The 26,529-nt window shown below is 38.4% G+C and overlaps 2 protein-coding genes across 18 annotated transcripts in view; one reads left to right on the forward strand and one right to left on the reverse strand.

Moving 5' to 3' along the window:
- otx2a (orthodenticle homeobox 2a) overlaps window positions 1–26,529 on the forward strand; it is a 238,883-nt gene that overhangs the window by 163,258 nt on the left and 49,096 nt on the right. For 3 of the 13 annotated variants that reach the window (XM_073908412.1, XM_073908452.1, XM_073908639.1), the window contains 5 exons: window positions 6,631–6,721; window positions 8,056–8,139; window positions 8,239–8,374; window positions 17,304–17,462; window positions 18,513–18,624. In XM_073908412.1, the coding sequence (XP_073764513.1) occupies window positions 18,613–18,624 (12 nt within the window). In that variant the 5' untranslated portion in view covers window positions 6,631–6,721; window positions 8,056–8,139; window positions 8,239–8,374; window positions 17,304–17,462; window positions 18,513–18,612. Of the gene's footprint in view, window positions 1–6,630; window positions 6,722–8,055; window positions 8,140–8,189; window positions 8,375–11,483; window positions 11,799–17,303; window positions 17,463–18,512; window positions 18,625–26,529 lie in introns of those variants that run through there. The other 10 variants (XM_073908581.1, XM_073908747.1, XM_073908920.1 and 7 more) reach the window with 6 other exon arrangements.
- The window catches only part of gprin3b (GPRIN family member 3b), a 72,027-nt gene that overhangs the window by 8,117 nt on the left and 37,381 nt on the right, over window positions 1–26,529 (reverse strand). For 2 of the 5 annotated variants that reach the window (XM_068221741.2, XM_021477275.3), the window contains one exon: window positions 2,930–3,024. The gene's annotated coding sequence lies outside the window, so the exon portion shown is untranslated. Of the gene's footprint in view, window positions 1–2,929; window positions 3,025–3,057; window positions 3,156–6,632; window positions 6,857–26,529 lie in introns of those variants that run through there. The other 3 variants (XM_073954863.1, XM_073954859.1, XM_005155400.5) reach the window with 3 other exon arrangements.

Below are 26,529 nucleotides of genomic sequence, written 5' to 3' on the forward strand. Positions count from 1 at the left end.
AGATCACTAACAGTGCTTTGTTTATAAACCAGTATAGCTGACAGATAAATTCCTCAGCTGAAATTTGGATATTTAAAGTCCTCGTGAAATCAAAATTCACAATGTTTGTTTTGCTAGCTTATATTGTTATTCTTAACGTAACTATTTAATCCGTAAGTTAATCCGCTAAAAAACAAATGTTTGTTTTGGTAATCTTCAATCAAAGTCAGACTATTTGCTTCTGTTTTCTAAGTGGCTTCGGTTGACATCAACCTGGGGGTTTCCATAGCAACTGCATATTAAATTCCTCTTTTATCGTTAGTTTGCTATGAGGGAATGTTTTGCGAACAGAAAGCTTCGCCCCCTACTCAAGATTCAATTTCAGTCGGAAGTACATCAACATACTGAAATAAAATTCTCAGCAACTTCCAGTTCACACAGACTTCAAATATTGTTAATACCAACCCACTTTATTTAAATTAATATATAGATACCTTCAAAGGTTTATAGCATTATGAGCACACAGATGTAGCACCAAGCATCCATAAAACAACTACAACCACACTAAAAATACTAGGTCAAATATGGTGTCGTTTCAATTCAATTGAAACACTTAGCCCAGTGGTTGGGTTTGTTCACATTTGACCCAACATGAGGTTAAAACAACCCAATAATGATGGTTTAGGCAGCACGGTGGCACTGTCGCCTCACAGCAACAAAGTCGCTGGTTTGAGTCCAGTTGGCGTTTCTGTGTGGAGTTTGCATGTTCTCCCCGTGTTGGCATGGGTTTCCTCCGAGTGCTCCGGTTTCTCCCACAGTCCAAAGACATGCGCTACAGGGGAATTGAACAAACTAAATTGGTCGTAGTGTATGAGTGTGTGAATGTGAGAATGTATGGGTGTTTCCCAATACTGGGTTGCAGCTGGAAGGGTATCCATTGTGCAAAACTTATACTGAATAAGTTGGCGGTTCATTCCACTGTGGTGACCCCTGATGAATAAACAGACTAAGCCAAAGGAAAATGAATGAATGAACTTAACCCAATAGTTGGGTTAATTCACATTTGGTCCAACATTAGGTTAAAATAACCCAGCATTTTGTAGGGTAATTACTAATTTTGTAATTTAGTAGGGTACTTACAAATTTTGTAGGGTACACACAGATTAGATCACCAATAATGATGCTTTATAAACCAATAAGACCAAAATATGGATTAATCTGATATTTGAATATTTTAAGATGCCTAATATCAACCTATTGCCTATCTAAATTAATATTTAGATACATACAAGGTTTTTGTAGGATTCTGTGCACACAGAAGTAGCATTTATAAACTACATTAGATCACCAATAATGCTCGTTTATAAACCAGTTATGGCTGACAGATGGATTAATAAGAATTATCAATGTCAAAGTGTGACTTATCAGTTTGGCTGATTATCAGAAGTAATATTTACCATGCGTAACAGCTCCTAAATCAATCAGCACTTGGTTTTCCCTACATATCGACTTATTTATTGATTACTGGACACTCTGTTCTTGGTGGATGCGGTGGGAAATGAAAAACCTCTAAGGCTTTATTAATATGCATGTGAACAAAGCAGTTCTTTCTGCACCTTTGATGAAGTTTTGATATGGTGGGTGTCATATTTTAGAAAATTTGTGCATAAAACCAGGCACTACACACACACATACATGTTTTGGTTTAGGACGACTCTCCATTGGCATGTGTTATATAGAAAAATATATATTAAGTTATTTTTATTTTATTTTCATTAATTATTATCATTTTAAATATATTATTTTATGTTTTCATTATTAATTATTACATAAAATTGTATATGCTATACTCTAAAACCCCCATATTATGTCATATTACCATATCCCAACCTCTAAAACCAACCCTCACAGAAAACCTGTCAAGTTTTGAGTGCTAAAAGACCCCATTAATTATGATTTTAAAAATTTTTTTAATTATGAGCACATTAAAACCAAATACCTAGGTCAAATCTGTCATATTAAACACATTTGCACCGCATAAACTACCAATACCAGTACACACACACAGAGAGAAAGACACAAATAAATTAATAAATAAATAAACAAACAAACAAACACTGAGGCAGTGCGATTCACTGGCCTCTGCGGAAACATTCACTCTAATTGCCTGACAAACGCATGAAAGTCAATTACGCCAAGTCTGAAACGGTGACCTGTCATTGATGAGAGCCGCTCGGAGGACGCTCGCATCTGCAGGAGGATGGGGGTGGGGAGGGATCACTACCAAATATTATTAAGTGTCTCATATTATTGAGCATTGATTTCTACATCCTGCAGACATCCCCACAATAAGACGCACAGTACATCCAGATTTGAGGCATGCATGCATGTCTTTTTTAAGCAAGTTAACCATAAAATAATTCACTTTAATAGGACAAAGTCATGCATATTGATCAGCGCTGTAAATAAAACAACAGTTTGCAATGCATGCAGTAGAGACACTCACATTTCGTTTGGAAACACTAGAAAACTCATAGTGTAATTGGCTTATAAGTGCACACGCACACACATTTTTCACTGACTTGCACTGCTTATGTTGAGCTAATGATCTCCCGTCCTCTACATTTCAATGATCTTCAATCCCCAACAACTAAACATTTTGTTTATTCATTTTAATGTGCATTATTTAGCATTTATGGGTACAGATTTCATGTTTTCTATCCTTGTGGGTGCTTTTGGTCCTCCACAAAATAACAGCATGACCTACACACACACATAGTAGGACCAAAAGCCAAATTCTAAACGACTATAATGAATTAAATCCATATTAATTAGTTCAGATCTCTCAAATGTTGAGGACATTATCTTAGGAAAAACACAGAAAAATAATGTGCGCAATTTTTTCTGACGTTTAATGATTATTTTGCCCCTAAAAAAATGCAGTACCCACCCATTCATACAGCAGTCCTTTGCCTTGCCTCCTATAGAAATCCCAGAACTTGACCTTGTTGGCAAAATCCTCACTGTAATGAATCCCAGTAGGAGCTGCGGATGAGAAAAGGCGCATTAATATCCTACCTGGAACGAGTGCGTCCGCTCTCATATCATTTTTCCGATTGATTAGTGCGCTGTAGACGCGCTGCTCGCGCACTAGCGAGTGCACTCGACGGATTATCAATGGAAGAATGTTAGGCGCGTGTCAGAAAGATAAAACCACGCCTCTCAAGCGCATCCGAATCACAAGTTCAATCACTCTGATAGGCGGGTGGCGGCAGCGGGCGCGCGCTTCCCTCTGACGCCGCTAGATGACACCCTTGATCCGTCAGAAGATTGTTTGGTAAATTACGATAATTGTTTTGGTAAAAAGTTTTTTTTCTTTGGTTGTAGTGTCTTTTTTATGATAAACGTGACAACAGACATGTCAGACGATTGTTAATTACTCTGTATATACCTCCCCAAGATTTTTCACCAATTTTTCTGACAGTAGTCAATGGAAGAGAGCATGGTTATTGCCTGAGAAATTCAGCATGTCCAACAAATTAAGGGATACATTTTAAGATTGTGCATAATGTATATCCTACAAATTCCCAAATTGCTAATTATTTTGATATATCTAATTTGTGTACTTTCTGCAATATACATGAATAGGCTTAATTTCACTGATTCTATAGTTGCACTCGCGTTAAGCTTCTTTGGAATAACATTAGTTTTAATTTATCGTCCCTATTTAAATATGATTTAAATGTTTCTATAAAAGATATATTTTTGTGTTTCTCAGGCAATGATCATCCTCTCGATCTTATTGTTATTTTTTTGTGTTGCACTGTAAATGTTTTATACACAAAAAAAAGTTCCTAAAGGCAATACCTTAAATACTTATTTTTACTCTCTTGCCTTTGAGTGACGCATGCATGTTATTTTTTATTTGTATTTTAGTATTACTTTTATACGTATTTATTTCCTTGTATTTTTAAAAGCAGTTTTTATTTTTATTGTCCAGTTTATTTTATTGTAAAGCACTTTGGATCAACTATGAACAATGAACAAGTCATTCATTTCTAGTTGTTTATCTTTTATTTGCTTTATTTTTCTAAATATATTACATCTACATATATTTCACTATGTTTTGTAATGCTTTATTTTTCTGTATTGCTTACGTTTGGGTAATTTACAGGCCTAATAAATCATTTGTTTATACTGTTAAAATTGAATATTCATAAATGTAATTTTTCCAAGATTAGTGGTGTTTAAAGAAGACTTTGTGATATATTAGAAGACATTAAGAGAGATGAAAAGTCAAAAAGCAAGATATTTATATTAAGAACGCAATTCGCTCTTGACATTAGTGGGGACATACATTCCTAGAGATGCATAGCAAATTGTTTTTGCGCCTTTAAAACTTGAATAAAGTACTTAATTATATAAAGTTAACAATTAATGAATCATGTTCTATGCTGTAAATGTCAATTTACATGATTTTACTGCTATCTTTGAGGAGTTATGAATAAAGAGAAATTTACCCTACTGAAAAAAACAGCTTAAACCAGCCTAGGCTGGTTGGCTGGTTTTAGCTGGTCGACCAGGGTGGTTTTAGAGAGGGTTTGGCCATTTCTAGGCTGATTTCCAGCCTGGTCGTAGCTGAGATGACCAGCTAAAACCAGCTTGACCAGCCTAGCCAGGCTGGGAGCCCAGCCAAAACCAGCTATGTCCAGCTTAAACCAGGCTGGTCAAGCTGGTTTTAGCTGGATTTAGCTGGTCATTTTCCTGCCTGACCATCTAAGACCAGGCTGGAAATGGCTGGAAACCAGCCTGGAAATGGCCAAAACTCCTCTAAAACCAGGCTGGTCAACCAGCTAAAACCAGCCAACCAGCCTAGGCTGGTTTAAGCTGGATTTTTCAGCAGGGTAGAGAGGTGTGTGACACAATTTAACAGTTTTATTCTGATTATTGTTTTTCATAATCACGAAGGCCAAATCTAAACTGAATTTCCATTAATTGCACAGCCTTTGTTAATAGTATTATAGTAAACTCATAGCAAACTTGACTTTTAACCCTTTGTGCACAAATATGTTATGAAGGGTTATCAGAGTGTTATTTTATTTTAAAGTCGATTAAATTATTGGTAATGACTTTTCAGTAATTGGTGGATATTAGTGGGGACACATGCCCTCCATCCAATTCTATGCCCTTGTTTATATTCTTTATTAGAGGATTTTGGGATCCTATTTTGAAAACTTAACTCCCTTATTTCTCTTTATCATTTATCTTATTTGTAAGTTTTATTTATTTAATGATATAATTTTGTTTTGTGAGGCGTCACGGTGGCGCAGTTGGTAGCACGATCACCTCACAGCAAGAAGGTTGCTGGTTTGAGTCCCGGCTGGGTCAGTTGGCATTTCTGTGTTGAGTTTGCATGTTCTTGCATGCGCTTCAGGTGAATTGAATGAGCTGAATTGGCTGTAGTGTATCTGTGTGTATGGGTGTTTCCCAGTGTTGGGTTGTGGCTGGAAGGGTATTCGCTGTGTAAAACATATGCTGGTTAAGTTGGCGATTCATTCCGCTGTGGCGACCCCTGATTAATAAAGCAGAAAATGAATGAATGAATGAATGAATAAATTAATTTTGTATTGTTATTATTATTATTAATGTAAAGATTGTGAATGTAAATGGATTGTTCTCTCAGTCTTTTGTATAATTTTAAAAGTATCAATGCCTTTCTGTTATTGTTCAAGCATTATCAATTTAAAAATGCAGGCCTAAATGTTTTTTTAAAATAATAATTTTAAAAATTGATAAGATAAAACATAATAGATATTGTTTATATATATATATATATATATATATATATATATATATATATATATATATATATATATATATATATATATATATATATATATATATATATATATATAAATTCTGTTCCACTAATGAAAAAGTTAACCACCATTTCGTACATGTCAACAAACAACAGTCTTTCATATTAGGGCAACAACACAAATGACAATTTGTGTATATTTTGAGTTCAAAAGCAGTTCATTAACAGTGGTTGACCTTCACGAAATAATACTACAGTGATTTATAGTAAATATTACTAGGCCACTAAAGTAAATTAATTGAATTCATCTTTTGTGGTTATTCTGCAGTTGCTGTTCTGTAGATTAATATAAACAAATTAGCCAATACTGTAGTTTTCTACATCTATGGTTTATTATCCTACGATACACCACAGTTCACTGTAGTAAAGCTAAAGTATTCTACAGTATTTATTTCAGTTAATCAGTTCACTACAATTATTCCTACAGTAGCCTGTAGCTTTTATTCTGTGTGCTACTATAGTATTTTTTCCTGTGGGCAGCAGATGTCACTGTCATCACACTTTTCTGTTCTGGCTCATGTCCCCACCTGGGTATTCTAGCAGATAAAATAACTCTTTAACAAAGTATAAGCATTGTTTTTTACTATTATTATCACCAGTTTTCCAATGCTTGAAACTTTTTTAGATCGCTTAAACTTAATGAACAGACAGTAAATAATGAATAATCAAAAGCTGCATTCACTTTTGTTGAACTCATCTACAGAAACCTTTAATAATTGATGTTAGTTCGTTAACGAATAGACTTGTAAAAGCAATATTTTTTTCTCTCTCAGACCTGTGATGAAGATAATTCTCCACCTGCTGCGCCATCTTTTTAAGATCATCAACGGAGCTGTCCAGTGTGTGCTGTTTGTACTGACTGAGGTATGGATAACTTTCGACATTTCTACAAAAACTTGCTAACATTAATGAATTAAGAAAAGGGGACTACAAAATAATTACTGGGTTCTAGTTAGTTACTAATAACCGTTTGTCAACAAACGTTAGTCATGTGACATCTGATTGCCGCTAGGTGGAACTGTTAGCTAATTTCTGTTTAAGCGATTTTTTTAGTTCTTCTCTTACATTCTTTCAAGTAAACGACAATTAGTCACAATGACCTTTTTTATTATTTATTGTAATTGAAGATCAGTTATTCCACGTCGAAAAATGCCTTTCTTAACCAGACTAGCCAGGCTGCAGCCCAGCCCAAACCAGTCCAGCTTAAACCAGGCTGGTCAAGCTGGATTTAGCTGGTCATTTTCCAGTCTGACCAGATAAGATCAGGCTACAAATGTCTGAAAACCAGCCTGTTAACGGCCAAACCAGACTGGTCGATTAGCTAAAACTAGCCATCCAGCCTAAGCTGGTTTAAGCACTTTTTTCAGCAGGGTTATGAAGTGAAAAGTAGGCATTGTGTTAACTAACAAATCTGAAAACATTCATCCTTTGTTATTTTAAATATTATTTTATGCTCTAATTTAAGTTTCATTTGGAAGAATTGTCATTAATAAACAACAAAACATAATATTATTTTACACACATTTTATTCAGTCACTCATTTTCCTTCAGCTAAGTCACTTTATTTATCAGGAGTCGCCAACCGGCAACTTATATTCAGCATACGTTTTACACAGTAGATGCCCTTCCAGCTGCAACCCTGTACTAGCAAACATGCATACACACTCATTCACACAATACGGCCAATTTAGTTTCTCCAATGCACCTTCATGTCTTAGGACTTTGTGGGAAACTGGAGCACCTGGAGGAAACTCACGCCAACACGAGAGGAGAATATGCAAACTCTACACAGAAATGTCAACTGACCCAGCTGGGACCCGAACCAGCGACCTTCTTGCTGTGAGGCGACAGTGCTAACCACTGAGCCTCCGTGTTGCCCACACACATTTTAATATGTTGCAAATCTAGAGACTAAGATAAGCATTTCTATGGAATATATTTTAATAAATATTTTATTTATTACTTTCTTACTGTATTTAATATATTACCACATTCATATATTTATATAGGAGTTTTATGCAATGCATGTTTGGTTTCTAAAATAACATTAGTGTTTTACTAGCACTGTAAAAATGTAATTAAGACTTGATGCAAGAAAAAATAAATACTTATACATTTTCTCATCTTTGTGTGTATTATGTTATGTGGCATGTATTATCAGTTTCTCAAGCTATTTTTATTAATATGATGCATATTAGGTCACCACAGCGGAATGAACCGCCAACTTATCCAGCATACGTTTTACACAGCGGATGCCCTTCCAGTGCTGGGAAATGCTGTAGGTTAGGAACTATATAATTGTAATATTTGAGTTCTTGGTTTGGCTCTCCAGTTTTCAGTCTCTCTCTGAGGAGTCGTCACATTACACCTTCCTCCATCAGACACGTGACGAGTGGCCTGTAAAGTGGGCAGAGGGTGGAGATCTGCTGCACGTCCCACAAAGACGGCATCTGTTCCTGTCAGAGGCCATGGAGACTCGTCCTGCTCCTAATCCTCTCTGACTGCATTCAGACTGAGGTCAGAACATACATGCGCTGTTTTGTCAAGAGTCGCTGGAGCTTTTAATGCATTTGGTTTATTTCAGTTTGCATCAGCATTTTTTATGGAATGACAGATTGCTTGAACCAAAATATTACTTTGTGTTAATTGCGTACAGGGGCATTTCAGCATAAAGTCTAAAGGAGACAATAAGAAATGCTATTTAAATAAACAATTTTTATTTTATTATTTTTTGTGCATGCATGCAATTACATTATTTTAACAACAGTTTAGAATTTTTCTTGTATTTTTTTCTACAAAAATAAGTAAATAAATAATCATATAAACATTATGAGAAATAAATATTATAAAATATACGAAAAGGAGATTGTAATGTTTCCTGGCTTTTTTTTTATATATATTTTATTTTTAGAGAATAATTACTTCAGAAGAAAAGCATAATAAATAATACTATTTAAAAATATAGTATGTATATAATAACATATAATATTGTATATAAAAGATGTCTGACAGTCGTGCGATATTCTGCAATAACAGCACTCTACACCCTTATGTATTTCTCCACCCACATAGTGACAGCAGATCAATAAACTCACTACAGTTTGACGAATAATGCAGCTGTTGGACAGCATAATGTACTTTTAAACCTTTTTATAAGGCAAGAACGTAGTTGTTTAGATTTCAGTTTATTTATAAAGAGTAGGAGATTCAGGGATTCGGCGGCCATCAGCCAGTCTTACCGAGCAGAGCAAAGACAGTAGACATCCCGCCACAAGATGGGGACAGAGACCGTGTAATAAGTTCTTAGGGGAGAAAAACTCAGCCTAAATTTCAAACTACAGCTGATCAAATCATTTTAAAACTGGTAAGTGACATTCTAAGTCGATCCCTCTCGGTTTCTGCTGTTCTGACATCAGCTACAGATGTGAATGAATAGCAGAAGAAAGTAGTACCTAGTATAAAAATATTTTTGAACCTTTACGCTTTTGATTTTTTTAAAATGATTATGCCATCGAACTTTTGTATGAATGCAATATCACACTCATAGCAGTGCGATATGGCTGTAGATCGTCACTGGTGAGACACTAACGCACGCCTCCGACCAATGCTGATATACAGCCATATTGCAATGCTATGAGTGTGATATTGTGTTCATAAAAAAGTTCGATGGCATAATTGAATATATATGTATATATATATATATATATATATATATATATATATATATATATATATATATATATATATATATATATACATACAGTTGAAGTCAGAATTATTAGCCCCAGTTTTTTTTTCTGTTTAACAGGGAGATTTTTTCATCACATTTCTAAACATAATAGTTTTAATAACTCATCTCTAATAACTGATTTATTTTATCAGTAAATAATATTTGATTAGATATTTTTGAGGACACTTCTATACAGCTTAAAGTGACATTTATACGCTTAACTAGGTTAATTAGGTTAACTAGGCAGGTTTTGGTAATTAGGCAAGAATATTGTATACTGATGGCTTGTTCTGTAGACTATCGGGAAAAAAAAGTAGCTTAAAGGGGCTAATAGTTTTGTCCCTAAAATGAAGTTTAAAAAATTAATAACTGCTTTTATTCTAGCCGAAATAAAGCAAATAAGACTTTCTCCTGAAAAAAAATATATTATCAGACATACTGTGAAAATTTCCTTGCTCTGTTAAACATCATTTGGGAAATATTTTAGAAGAAAAAAAAATTCAAAGGGGGTCTAATAATTCTGACTTCAACTGTATACATATAAATCAAAAGGAGACAATAAGAAACAATATTTAAATAAACAATATTTATTTACATTGAAAATCTATGTTGAAAGTTGATTTTGGAGTTTGAAGTTTTATTTTGGATGTGAGTAATTGAGAATATTTTTTTTGCCAACACTAATATATATATGAATATATAATTTATTGCATCCAAAATAAAAGTATGTTTTATTATATTTTTATTTGGTATTTGTAATACAAACATACTTTAAAACAAAATAAAAGTATAACAAATGCTGTAAATAGCCATAAAAAAGATCTTAATGTTAGTTCTAAAATAAGCCCAGACTTGTTTATCCTTCCATTGTCTTTGTCATTGCACTCCTATTTATTCAGGATCAAGGACAATTAAATGTCCCTCAAATCCCATGCTCCTCTCAGGATACACTTGCTCTCAGAGGTCAGACTGTCTGAAGGACAAACATGCAACAATACCAGCGCATCACATGATCCATAAATACATAAAGAGCATTTACACGGGCCAAGGCTCATGAAATCTGCTCATTAACGTTGTACTTTTTTCCATTGTTAAGTACTAGTCAGGTCCCTTGTGCATCTATTAAACCACAAAATGTTAAAAAGAACAAGCTTGTGACTTTGTTTTGGTGAGCACAGACAAATGTGTCATTTAAGTTTCAAATTTAAATTATAAAGGGGATTTTAATAAATATTGCCACGTCTTAATTTGCATGTTTCCACCCACAGTCTGCCATTTCTGTTTACTCGCTGCAGCGTTTTGAGGTTTACAGTGTACCTCTTCTTGTTGAATCGCTGAATGCCTCCTCAATTGTAAGTCGTTTTGGAAACAAATGCAATGACTTACTGTACTATAAAGTTTTCACTCTGATAAATGTCACAAGATATATTATCCGCTTGTTAAGTGGTGACATGTTTGTGACGTATGTAATATTGTTTCCGGGTCCAAGCTGCCATTCATTTGAGTGGAGAAATCATTCGTTTATGTATATAATCATTCGTTTATGATCACGTTTTATTCCTATCACACATTAAAGTTAAAGGGTCACGAAACACCAAAACACATGTTTTGAGCTGTTGACAGTCGTATATGTGTCCCACACTGCTAAAAACACTATTAGGACACCTATATTTCACTAAAAAGTGTAAATTGGTTGTTTTTGCGTTATTTCAAGCAAATTCGTACTTCCGGTTTGAAACAAATTTTTGAAGCTGCGTCACAGTCATGAGATAATAGTGTTGTATTCCACCGTGCAGACTGGGCGTCTGTGCCAGATTGAGTCTTATTACGTCTTACAGTGTGATGCATTAATGCATGAGTAAGGCTTAGTTCTCTCTATTGTGCAACTTCATTAATATTCATTACTGTCACAGTGTTTAGACGACAGAGACGCCACGTTGTGTTGGCAAAACAAGCGTGAAGTGTTGCTTTTATAGTTTGCTGCAGTTAAGTTTTGTTTTCATTTTCTCTCTGTGAGAGCTCAGCTTGAGTCACGTGTGGATTAACATGTACGCGACGCTCAACAACAATAACTTACGTGTCTAAGGAGGAACATTGTTTACCTGAGAGCTGTTCTCATCTGCAAATGCTGAGATCCGGATTCGATTGTAGTATTCTCTTCTTAAAGACGCGGCTCTAGTTGCTGGTGATTGTCCTGTCTCTACAGATTTGGTAAGTGAGCGACCAGCGCTCTTTGTTTATTCAGTTTGTTTGTATCGAACTAAGTTTACCACACCGAGTGTAAACATGTTAGCACCACAACCAAACTTTAACCTCGTGTGGGGTTTTCACCGCATTTCTGACACTCATGTGTGCATCTAAGTTTCCGGGAAATGCTGAGGTTTTTTTTTCTCTCATTCGCCGTGCGGTATCAAACATTGGATGAAAAATACACGCTTAGAGCAGATCCTCGAATCAAATATCTCGTTTGTTGTGAGGGGCATGAATGAATTCCCTGAATGAAAGAGCCAAACTGCAGTTAAAGTCACCCATTTAATAATTTGGCAAATAATTCGACTACACATGTCCATGTAGGTTAAACACCATCACTGTCTCCTGTGTGTTTGTGTGTGTATTTTGACTCTGAAACTTGCGCGTGCCCAAATAGACACTCCCACACCATCCCACTTTTCTTCCTCCGACACTCCCCCCTAAACAGAGCTGGACACGCCCACTTTTCTGACTTTTTCCAAAGTAGAGGTGTGAAAACACCCTGCTGAAATGAGGGGGTTTCATGGCCCTTTAATTTTACATAAAGTCATAGTGTACACAACAATCTCTGGATATTATACCATCGGATATCGTTTATTATTACCATTTCATGAGTCTCCCCATTCAGTTGAATAGAGCGCTTGGACCCGGAAGCCGCTTCGCGTGACGTCACACTTAACAAGCGGATAGTGATGCGTTCAGGAGGCATGGTTTGGATTTGCATGGAGAGTGGCACATAGACTTTCATTGGTATCAGGCTAACGTTAGCATTTTCCAACATCTCCCGTTGCACCTTTAAGGTAATTTACTCTAAAACAAAACCGCACTGAAAATACCCCAAAACCAAGCAAATTCCAGAACGTCACAGGATTGCATTGGTCGTGAGTATCGAAGTGAACGTGACGTAAGAAATGGACCTCGTGCTCATGCATCAGGTGTGTGTGAACCTCGGCGAGGAGTTAAGTGCTTTAAGACCCGCGCAATTCCCTCACAGTCAGCCATTAGACACGTTGACAAAGCTGTGTGTAATCTGTCATAGCGCGGGGATTACAGTACGGCTGCGGTTCAGCTCCGACAAAATGGCGGAATAAAAGGAAACAAATTGTGGAGTAATCTCCCGAGAGAAGACGCTCGGGCCAAAGGGGTTCCCTCGGAAAACTCCATTTTGTCTCTCCTTCCGCCCTCGGGGACTTCTGGCAATCCCATAATCCCTTGTGTTTGATGTTTGAGAGCTGATGGCGCTGCTGAGGACGCTTCAGAAAGGGGCTTTGTGTGCGCCGTGTGGCCGCAGAACTATCGAGGGCTTGAATGACATGGCAAAAGGGGAGAGAGACGGGTAACTTTAGCTTAATCTAGGCTTAGTGCCGTGACACACACACACACAGTCAGTTGCTCACAGGTGTGTGTGGCCCTCTGGCTTTGTGTGGACGGTCAGAGCTTCTCTCTGTATCTCAGGCCGAGGATCAATACACCTCTTGAGGCCGAGGATCTGCAAGAGGGAGAGAGAGAGAGAGGGGCCCGGAGGCCTTGGATTAACTGGGCTCCACCTCTCCGCTTTTCAGTTTACATTTCAGTTGTGCTCGCGACTTTGACCGTTAACACTTTTTAATTAGAAGTGCTCATGCACTGCTCGCTGAGGCACAGAGCGTGGGTAGAGTTGCAGCAGGCCGTCAGAAGGCTTCACTCATGGCATTGCATTCATGTTTCCAGCTGAGAGGAGTTTTTTTTAGGAGTTTTGTAAAACTGGACTTGTCTACAAACTGTAAACAAATTCATTGATTTATCTTCATAATGCATTCAATACCTATACATGTATGCTTTTTTTTTAAAAAATTGGGTTATTTGTGTTAAATAGTTAAATAGTACATTTTTATAATTTAAATCACATTGAATTAGATGTACAAATATTATATATATTCATTCATTCATCATTTTCTTTTTGGATTAGTCCTTTTATTAATCTGGGGTCACCACAGCAGAATGAACTGCCAACTTATTCAGCATATTTTTAGCAGCAGATGCCCTTCCTGCTGCAACCTGTCACTGAGAAACATCTATACATACTCATTCACACACATACACTACGAACAATTTAGTTTCCCCAATTAGTGACGTCAGGCATTGCCGAACTGCATTGTGGATCCGTCGGCGCAGCTTCAGAGGCGTTGCTCACTGCAGAAGTTGGGACTTGCTCAACTTTTCAAAGCAGTGATGGAAGCTTCAGCCAATCAGATCGCTGTATGCAAATACACCAGCTCAAACAGTGGATTATTGTTGACTAATTTCGTTGGCTGACGCTGCTTTGACGATCGCGTCAGCCCCAACTTTAGACACGTCCTCTGTCTTGCGTTGATGCTGAAGCCCCGTGTAAATGGGGCGTTAGTCTCTCACTAGTGACGATATACAGCCAAGTCGCACAGTTCGACAGCAAAAACATGTACATAAAAAAGAAAATCAAACTGTCAAAAAACGTTTTTATACAAGGAACTACTTTCTTCTGCCATTCCTTCACATCTGCAGGTGATGTCAGAACAGCAGAAGCCCTTACCAATTCACCGTCACTTTAGAGCTAGTATTTGAAGGATTCTATAGCGTAATGTCTAGTGATGACAAAACAGGTGAAATTTTAAGATTATAAGGCTGAACGGCATGAGATGCCATCAGTCTACATAAATTTCCCAGTACTTCTCTGTTGCAATCGGGAAATCACAATATTTAACTTCGAAAAAGCCAAAGCAAAGCAAACATTAGCAGATTACTATAGTATAAATACAGCACTACAGCATACAAAAGAGAGAGATCAACTTAGAATGTCCCTTAACTGTTTTTCTAATGATTTGATCAGCTGTTGTTTGAAATTTACAAGTTTTTTTCTCCCCTTATTATGTTGCCATCTCTGTCGCCATCTTGTGGTGGAACGTCAACCGTCTTTGCTCAGTATGACAGGCTGATGGCCACCGATCTCAGAAATAGTTGAAATCAAACTGCATTCTCCTTTAAAAAAAAGCCTCAAAAGTACATTATGTTGTCCAACAGCTGCAATATTTGTCAAACGTCACTGAGAAACATCTATACACACTCATTCACACACATACACTACGAACAATTTAGTTTCCCCAATTAGTGACGTCAGGCATTGCCGAACTGCATTGTAGATCCGTCGGCGCAGCTTCAGAGGCGTTGCTCACTGCAGAAGTTGGGACTTGCTCAACTTTTTAAAGCAATGACGGAAGCGTCAGCCAATCAGATCGCTGTATGCAAATACACCAGCTCAAACAGTGGATTATTGTTGACTAATTTCGTTGGCTGACGCTGCTTTGACGATCGCGTCAGCCCCAACTTTAGACACGTCCTCTGTCTTGCGTTGATGCTGAAGCCCCGTGTAAATGGGGCGTTAGTCTCTCACTAGTGACAATATACAGCCAAATCGCACAGTTCGACAGCAAAAACATTTACATAAAAAAGAAAATCAAACTGTCAAAAAACGTTTTTATACAAGGAACTACTTTCTTCTGCCATTCCTTTACATCTGCAGGTGATGTCAGAACAGCAGAAGCCCTTACCAATTCACCGTCACTTTAGAGCTAGTATTTGAAGGATTCTATAGCGTAATGTCTAGTGATGACAAAACAGGTGAAATTTTAAGATTATAAGGCTGAACGGCATGAGATGCCATCAGTCTACATAAATTTCTCAGTACTTCTTTGTTGCAATCGGGAAATCACAATATTTAACTTCGAAAAAGCCAAAGCAAAGCAAACATTAGCAGATTACTATAGTATAAATACAGCACTACAGCATACAAAAGAGAGAGATCAACTTAGAATGTCCCTTACCTGTTTTTATAATGATTTGATCAGCTGTTGTTTAAAATTTACAAGTTTTTTTCTCTTTATTTACAGAATATTGCAAGGCTATCAGCCAATCAGATTCGAGAACCAAACAAAACTGTTTTTATATATATACAAAGTGAAACAAAGGTTTCTTGTGCTCCTTTATGAAATAAGGGTCACTATCTAAAGGTGTTTCTAAATCAGGTGTGTTTCGGGATTGAGAAATGCTGATCTAAATAAACAATGAAACTAACACTGGAGACCTGAGGTACTCATAATCTTATTTTTATACTTCAATTTGGCTTGCTTAGCTTCCATACATAGCCATTTATATATATATATATATATATATATATATATATATATATATATATATATATATATATATATATATATATATATATATATATATATATGGAAGCTTCTTTAAAAAGAAGATGGCTTAAACACCCAGTAGTGAGCTTCTCCACTGTGTTGTTGAACTCCCCCCCCCCCCCCCCTCTCCACCCCACCACCCCCCACATTTCAATGGATTCTGAATAGATGTCAGTTTTTTATTGTTTATTAGCTGAGAAAACAATTAATATGTAAGGGATCCCAACAATATTGTTTCTTTACATACAGCAGGGGAAAATAAGTATTAAACCATTTTTCTCAGAAAACAGCATATTTATAAAGGTGCTGTTGACTTGAAACTTTCACTAGATGTTGACAGCAACCAAAGAAAGCCATGTATGCAAACTAAAAACAAATTAGTTTATAAATGAAGTTTTGTGTAATAAAATGAAATGACGCAGGGAGAAAGTATTAAACACATGAAGAAAGGAAGGTGTAGAAAGTCAGTGAAGGCCCAGACAGCAGCTAAAATCTCTGAGTAGTTCTTCAGCAACCCTCTGCCTTTTGTCATTGTAAATTATTATTATCTGCTTCAGTCCAACATCTACATTAGCAGGATGATGAAGATAAAACCAGGGTGGACTGTCTGCAAGACAGTGATCCAAAACACAGCCAAGAAAACTCCTAAATGCTTTCAAAGAAAGAAAATCAAGCTGTTTAATGGCCCAGCCATTCACCTGACTCGAATCCAATAGAGAATACAAAATAAATCTCAGATTTGATAGACGAGACCCACAGAACCATCAAGATTTGTACGCTCTGTTGAAGTCTGTGACACCTGAGCAATGCACGTGACTTCATTCTCCACATGAGAGGCATCTTTTAGCTGACATCACCAAAAAAAAGCCTTTATGAAAAAGTATTAAATCTGATTCAGTAGTTCAGTACTTTCTTCTTTTGTCATTCCGTTGTTATTACACAACTCATTTTTCAGATTTTTTTTTATTATTATTGTATTGTTTGGGTTTTTCCAAAATCTGGTTGAATTCCATGTCAACATCTGCTTTAGTAATATTATTATTCCCAGGAAAAAAACATGACCTGTTCAATACTTATTTTCCCCACTGTATTTATTGTTATAGCTGCAGTCTGAACTCTGCTGCTGTTTTACATATAAATGTGATATACATCTTCATAGTTATCATGATTGGTGTTTTACTGTTAGCCTCAGAGCACTAAAACTGAAACTAGCGCTAACTCTTGCTCTCTTCCTGGCCATTCTGTTTATATTCATCAGCACTGGAGAGGAGGAGACGAGAGTGAAGTGGCTGGATTGGATTTTGAGCAGAGGCGCCTCAATAACAGGAATGGATTTATGGGTGTAATTCGATTGGAGTGAATAAAGGCCATCAGCCCACTGAACCATAGACACTCTGATGATGAGCTCCATCGGCCTGTGAGTAAACATGAGCAACGACACCCACATGAAGATTTTCATGCTGGTCTTTATAATCAGGGGGCTCTATAATTTATACTAATTATATAATATAATTTTACTATTTAATTATTTTACTATATAATATAATTTTAATATATAATTTTACTAATTGATAGAAATCAGATATTTCTGCTCAACAGGAGTGAGAACTATAATTGTGAAATGTTAACCTTTTTCGGGTGAGGAACCGCACTGAAAGAAATTATTCTTTGGATTTTGGCAGCTTATGACCCATTTCCACTGACTGGTACAGTACAGTATGGGTCGGTACGGGTCACCTTTATCAGGCTTGCATTTCCACTGGCTTAAGGGTACCAAGGGAACCCTTTTAATAGCCATGGTGTTCAAAAGAAAGTTTCAGTTGCTGTCATTTTCGCTCAAGGAAATGTCTAAGTAAAGTTGTACGGGTCGTTCATATATCATACGAGAATCACTTCTCACAAAACTGATGCTTTATACCAGGGGTCACCAAACTTGCTCCTGGAGGGCCGGTGTCCTGCAGATTTTAGCTCCAACCTTAATAAAACACACCTGAACAAGCTAATCAAGGTCTTACTGGGTATACTTAAAACACCCATGCAGGTGTGTTGAGGAAAGTTGGAGCTAAACCTTGCAGGGACACTGGCCCTCCAGGACCGAGATTGGTGACCCCTGCTTTATACACATAAATACTTGTGTGTAAATGTTCATTACTAACCTTTCTATGAACATGATATGATTATAACTGCAGATCAATGATAGGGCGAAATAGCCTACTGTAACGTCTGCAGTTATGTAAAATAAATAAATAAATATGCATATATTAGCACATACAGACCCTTACAGTCTTCGATATGTCACCAATTACAGAAAAACTACACACAGCATACATTTAGGCCTTATTTGAGTTCAAAAACAACACGCGACATAGCCCACAGTCAGTGCAAACCTCTCATCTGCATCTTTAATCTTCACCAGCACATGTAGTCTCTGTTGGAAAGTAATTCTGTCAGTGTGTCTGTGTTTTAGGTTGGTGAAAGAATCATTTGCTCCTTTGTTTTTTCCGGCATCACTCTCACGTTTGTCTGTTTCTGAAAGGATCGGACGTCAGAAGGCCTTGTAAACAACAATGGGGCACAAGGTAGTTCTGCTGTTCTTTTTACATTGTGGCTGTTTATCAAGATGACGACAAGGTTTGTTTGAGCTCGGGTTGACCATAGCTAGTTATTATATGTATATGTTATTACGGTGTAATGTCTTGGTTGTGTTTTTAATACCTGGCGGTTCCTTTGTTTTCAGTCTGGCTTGTCCATGAGCGAGTGACATATCTTTGTAAACCAATAGTGTTCTGCTGCGTGTCTAGCTCTGCCTTTTAGTACCCTTAGTAGTCCTGCTAAGCACCCTTTGCAAAGGGTACCCAAAAATGGTACGGTACGGTTCAGGTTTAGGTATTTTTGACAGTGGAAATGGCCATAAACACGTACTGAACCGAATCATACTCAGTGGAAACGGGCCATTAATGATGGCTCTCATATGGAGGATAAAGTCACATGCATTGCTCAGGTGTCACAGACTTCAACAGTGTATTAATCTTGATGGTTCTGTGGGTCTCGTCTATCAAATCTGAGCTTTATTTTGTGTTTTCTATTGGATTCGAGTCAGGTGAATGGCTGGGCCTTTCTACAGCTTCATTTTTCTTTTTCTGAAAGCATTTGAGAGTTTCCTTGGCTGTGTTTTGGATCACTGTCTTGCTGAAAAGTCCACTCTGGTTTCATCTTCATCATCCTGCTAATGTAGATGTTGGACTGAAGCAGCGAATATTCATTTACACTGAGGAATTCTGTCTGATATAGTTTATCCGTTGACTCTTTTTTTTTTTTTTTTTTTTAGTACATAAATTGTGACTCTGGACCAGGAAAACAATACATTTTTAGAAATTGTGATTATATTTGATGAGAAATCTGGATTCTGAAATAATATGAATAGTGAGAAGTGGCTAATTAAGTGTATTAAGTGATTCATATTACCAATTCAGTTCAATTCAATTCAGCTTTATTTGTATAGTGCTTTTACAACGTAGATTGTGTCAAAGTAGCTTCACATAAATGGTCATAGTAACTGCTGGACCATTGGTGTGGGAAATTAATTCATTTCATTCATTTTCCTTTAGCTTAGTCCCTTTATTCTTCAGGGGTCGCCACAGTGGAGTGAACATGTTTTACACAGAAGAGGGGCTTCCAGCTGCAACCCAGTATTGGGAAACACCCATAAACTTTCATTCACACTCATACACTACGGCCAATTTAGTTTATTCAGTTCATCTATAGTGCATGTCTTTGGAGTGTTGGGGAAACCAGAGCACCCAGAGGAAACCCATGCCAACACAGGGAGAACATGCAAACTCCACATAGAAATGCCAACTGGCTGAGACTCGAACCAGTGACCTTGCTATAAGGCGATAGTACTAGCAACTGAGCCACCGTGTCGTCCCGGTTGAGATACAACCATTTTAAAATCTGCAATCTGAGGGTTTAAAAAAAAATTCAAAGAAATGGCTAACTGTCCAAACTTAGTGTTTAACAATTCTTCAAGAGTTCACACTTAGCTGATGATTGATTCTAAGCAAGTTTGGCATGCTGTCCCGGGAGAGAGCCCTGAGCTCAAAACGTTCTTGTGCTCGGGGCTCCCTCCCGTTTGCAGGGCGAGAGGGGAGCTTTGAGCTCAGGTAGATCTTGACAACTCCCCCTTTTTGATTAGAGCTGATGACTAAAATGATTGCTATGAAGAGATATGCTGCCGGATGAGAGTTTGACTGCAGTGCTAAATTTAAATGGATCAATTCACTTGTACTTGCATGTTTTTGGAATGTGGAGGGAAACCGGAGAACCCGGGGGAAACCCACGCGAGCACGTGAAGAACATGCAAACTTCGCACAGAAACGATAGCCGGCCTGTTAAAGAGCTAGAACCGGTGACGTTCTTGCTGTGAGGCAACAGTGCTAACCACTGGGCCACCGTGCCGCCCTATGAAAGGAAAGATGGTGGAGTAGGGGTGGAAGGGGGATTCTTCATATCGAAGATGACCATAGTGAGAAACCCTGGCTCTTTATAATGGGTGAGGAATCGTCTGATTGGTGGATCATACATAGCTAATGCAGAATCAGCCGTGTTCAATCATAATCACGTGATCCTCTCGAAATTATTATATCATATTACTACTGAAAAATGCTAGAAATATTCAAAAATAAACAAAGGTTTTGATATATTTGTGATAGGAAATGATCTTAACATAATATTCTCATAGGGCGAGGCAGTGGCGCAGTAGGTAGTTCTGTCGCCTCACAGCAAGAAGGTCGCTGGGTCGCTGGTTCGAACCTCGGCTCAGTTGACAATAATAATAATAATAATAATTCCTTACATTTATATAGCGCTTTTCTGGGCACTCAAAGCGCTTTACATAGTGGGGGGGGATCTCCTCATCCACCACCAGTGTGCAGCATCCACCTGGATGACGCGACGGCAGCCATTTTGCGCCAGACCGCACACCACACACCAGCTGACTGGTGGAGAGGAGACAGTGATGCAGCCAATTGAATATGGGGATGTTTAGGTGGCCATGATGGATGAAGGCCAGTGGGCAGATTTGGCCAGGATGCCAGGGTTAAACCCCTACTCTTTTCGAAGGACATCCTGGGATTTTTAACGACCACAGAGAGTCGGGACCTTGGTTTAACGTCTCATCTGAAAGACGGCGCTCACTGAGCAGTATAGCGTCCCCGTCACTATACTGGGGCATTAGGACCCACACAGACCGCAGGTTGGGCGCCCCCTGCTGGCCTCACTAACACCACTTCCGGCAGCAACCTAGCTTTCCCATGTGGTCTCCCATCCAGGTACTGACCAGGCGCAGCCCTGCTTAGCTTCAGTGGGCGACCATGTGAGAGTTGCAGAGAGCTAGCTGCCGGCATAGTTGACATATCTGTGTGGAGTTTGCATGTTCTCCCTGCCTTCGTGTGGGTTTCCTCCGGGTGCTCCGGTTTCCCCCCACAGTCCAAAGACATGCAGTCCAGGTGAATTGGGTAGGGTAAATTGACCGTAGTGTATGAGTGTGTGTGTGAATGTGTGTGTAAATGTTTCCCAGAGGTGGGTTGCGGCTGGAAGGGCATCCGCTGCATAAAAACTTGCTGGATAAGTTGGTTCATTCTGCTGTGGTGACCCCGGATTAATAAAGGGACTAAGCCGACAAGAAAATAAATGAATGAATGAATAATATTCTCATGATTAAAAGGAAAACTGACGATACTGTAAGTCACGTTTTACTTCAAAGGCGTCCTTTTTTATCGGTCTTAAAATGTAATGCAGAATTGAGCAGTTTCTCTGTATTATTAATTCATTTAGTCATTCATTTTCCTTCGGCTTAGTCCCTTTATTAATCAAGGGTCACCACAGCGGAATGAACCGCCAACTATTGCAGCATATGTTTTACACAGTGGGTGTACTTCCAGCTGCAACCCAGTACTGGAAAACATCCATACACTCTCACACACACACTCATACACTACGGCCAGTTTAGTTTACCCAATCCACCTACAGCACATGGATTTGTACTGTGGGGGAAACCGGAGCACCCAGAGGAAACCTACGCCAACATGGGGAGAACATGCAAACTTCATACAGAAATGCCAACTGACCCAGTCGGGGCTCAAACCAGCAACCTTCATGCTGTGAGGCGACAGTGCTAACCACTGAGCCACCGTGCTGCCTTATTGTATTATCTAATGAAAAAATCCTATATATTTACACCAGTAGGGGGCAGAAGCAGTCAGTGAATGCTAATGATTCAGCACCAAAGCAGCCTTTCATATAGTTCTAAGACTGGCATGCATTAGCATAAATTAGTTGTTCTCATTTTCTGCTACAACCATATGCATACACAACAGCGTCATCTTGCTTCTTAATGTTTAAAGCGGGCTTAAAAAGACACACTAATTGGCTGAATCATATGCTGCGGGTTTGATTTTGACCCCTGACTCTCATTAGGTGGCATATTCTCTGCCTCCATCCGCATCTTTGGGTTTTCCAGAGAGGTTTTTGGCTAATTCGTGCACTGCGTTGCTGGTCTGTCGGCCCTCGGTGCTCTTGGGTGGCCCTCGTAATCCTTAGAGTCTTTAGAGGGACAGAAAGCCATGGCGAAAACTCAAAGGCAAATCTTACAACACTTAGAGAGAAATTAAAGAGCTGTTGTTAGTGTGTCTGTGCTTCAAATCCCTGCTGACCGTTACTCTGGTGTGCTGGGCTTTTCAACAACTGCGGTAATGGAGGATGCTATGGGACGAACACGCATACGATGCATACACACACACACACACACACCTGTTTACACACAGTCACTCACACTCATATTCTTATTCACACAGTCACACACACACACCTATACACACACATTTATAGGTCACACAATCATAGACACCCACACACATACACACTCACGGTGACACACTCTTTACACATGAACATGCACATATACACACATTCATGCTCTTATAATAACAGACTCTCGCATGCAGACACACACACACACATTCACACAATCACAAACACACACAAACACACTGTCGCAAACTCACATACACATTTATGGTAAAAACAATCACATACACATTCACACTCACACAAACACACACATACACATACTCACGGTCACTGAGTCTCTCACATTTAGTCGCACACACACACAAACACACACACACAGTCACGCAAACACACATTCTTGCTCACACAATCACACACTCACACACACACTCTCACAGTCAAACACACTCACAGTCACACTAACACAAACGCACACAAACACACATTCATGCTCAGACTATCACACACTCTCACACACCCCACACACACACACACACACACACACACACACAATAATACTGTACACACACACATTCATAATTACAGACACACAAACACACAGTCACAAATTCATACACAAACATTCATGGTAACACACTCACACACACATACACACACACACACACAACACACACACACATTCATATTCACACAATCACAGGTTCACACACACTCTCACAGTCACACGCACAAACACGCACGCATACACACATTAATGCTCACACAATAACAGATTTACACACACACACACACTAATACACACACATTCATGTTCACACAATTACAGGCGCACACAAACACGCTCACAAATTCATACACACACCTTAATGGTAACACACTCACACACACATACACATACACACACACACTTACACGCACACATACACACATTCATGCTCACTCAATAACACTCTCACATGCACACAAAGTCACACACACCCATACACAGACATTCATGCTTACCCAGTCACAGACTCACACAAACACACGCACACACACGCACACACACTCATGGTCACATAATCACAGACTCTCTCTCACACACACACACACACACACATTCATGGTCACACAATCACAGACCTTCACACACACACACACACACACACGCACACACACACACACACACACACACACACACTTTCACACACAGTCAATCACATTCTTATTTACACAATCACTGACACACACACAAACACAAAGCCCTACTCACTCATACATACACATAAAATTTGACACAATTACAGAATCACAAACACACACACATATGGCAGTGAGAGTAAGTGAGGCAGTGTCTGCAGCCAGAGAGGATTAGAGATTAGTGCCGTCGCCAGCATTCCTCACATACCTGATTCCTGAGTTTACCTCACACCGAACACCTCATGACTGCACACACACATACACACACACTCACAGCATCATACACTGATAACAACACTACAGTCAGCTGCACCTGTCAAAATACATCACTTATGTTTCAACCAAACCTCGATTCTTCCATTTATAGTTGTGTGTTTTCAGTTCAGGATGTTTTTGTTTACGTGTGCAAGCTGCCGATGACGTTTAGTCATAGTTTAAAATAAATATGTTGTCATTTAGAGCATGAAATAACAAAGATGCCATTTTTGATTGCACATTTAAAACACGTCACCATTTTTCTTTGAAAACTTATTTCCAAAAAATCTATATGGTGAATAAAGCCCCGCCTACTAGTACAGGAGCCAATCATCGATCGCTACATGGCGAATTAATCCCGCCTTCTAGTACAGGAGCCAAATATCAATCGATATATGGCGAATTAATCCCGCCTTCTAGTACAGGAGCCAATCATTGATCGCTATATGGTGAATCAATCCTGCCTTCTAGTACAGGAGCCAATCATCAATCGATATATGGCAAATTAATCCCGCCTTCTAGTACAGGAGCCAATCATCAATCGATATATGGCAAATTAATCCCGCCTTCTAGTACAGGAGCCAATCATCAATCGATATATGGCAAATTAATCCCGCCTTCTAGTACAGGAGCCAATCATCGATCGCTATATGGCGAATAAATCCCGCCTTCTAGTACAGGAGCCAATCATCGATCGCTATATGGCGAATAAATCCCGCCTTCTAGTACAGGAGCCAATCATCGATCGTTATATGGCGAATAAATTCTGCCTTCTAGTACAGGAGCCAATCATTGATCGTTATATGGCGAATAAATTCTGCCTTCTAGTACAGGAGCAAATCATTGATCGTTATATGGCGAATAAATTCTGCCTTCTAGTACAGGAGCAAATCATTGATCGTTATATGGCGAATAAATTCTGCCTTCTAGTACAGGAGCCAATCATCGATCGATATATGGCAAATTAATCCCGCCTTCTAGTATAGGAGCCAATCATTGATCGCTATATGGCAAATTAATCCCGCCTTCTAGTACAGGAGCCAATCATTGATCGCTATATGGCAAATTAATCCCGCCTTCTAGTACAGGAGCCAATCATTGATCGCTATTTGGCGAATAAATCCTACCTTCTAGTACAGGAGCCAATCATCAATCGATATATGGCAAATTATTCCCGCCTTCTAGTACAGGAGCCAATCATTGATCGCTATTTGGCGAATAAATCCTACCTTCTAGTACAGGAGCCAATCATCAATCGATATATGGCATATTAATCCCGCCTTCTAGTACAGGAGCCAATCATTGTTATATGAGCCTAATATGAAGTTAAATCGTAAGCTTGGTATGCAGTTTTGGAGAATTTGATGTTCCCCCATTCAAACAGAATAGCATACTGCCCGAGAGGTGTTTCAAAGAAGGCCACCGAGTGAAACCACTTGCCTTAAAGGGTCACGAAACAACAAAACACATGTTTTGAGCTGTTGACAGTCGTTTATGTGTCCCACACTGCTAAAAACACTACTAAAAAGTGAAAATTGGCTGTTTTTGCATTATTTCAAGCAAATTCGTACTTCCGGTTTGAAACAAATTTTTGAAGCTGCGTCACGGCCATGAGATCTTAGCGTGTATTTCAGCGTGTAGACTGGACGTCTGTACTTGGGAATACCTTGTGACGTTTCTGAGTGTGCTGCATTCATTCATGAGTAAGACTTGGTTCAAACCAATCAGCGCGCTCTATTGTGTATGCGGTGCAACTTCATTAATATGCATGATCGCTTCAAAGACTGTTTTTACCAGTTACAGTGTTCAGACGGCAGAGAGACACCACATTGTGTTCCCAAGCGGGAGAACAAGTAATGTTTGGAGATACGGGTCGTCAGTGTTGCTTTTATAATTTGCTGCAGTGAAGGTTTTGTTTTCATTTTCCCTCTATGAGAGCGCAGCTGGACTCACGTGTGGATTACAGTGCACGCGTGACAGAAATACGTGTCTAAGGATCATTTTTTACCCGAGAGCTTTTCTCATCTGGAAATGGTGAAATCCTGATTTGCTGCTTGTCTGGATTCATTTATGTTTTGACCATTTTTTACATTTCTTTTTTTATTATTTTAAACATGCATTAAATGAAAAATAAATATGTATTTATTGATTTATATTTATTTATACAGTTTTTCATTTAATCATATGAATATTTTATTTATTCATTTATTTATAGATACAGTTTTTAATTTAATGGTATG

Source organism: Danio rerio, chromosome 1 (assembly GCF_049306965.1).
Source record: "Danio rerio strain Tuebingen ecotype United States chromosome 1, GRCz12tu, whole genome shotgun sequence".
NCBI lineage: Eukaryota > Metazoa > Chordata > Actinopteri > Cypriniformes > Danionidae > Danio > Danio rerio.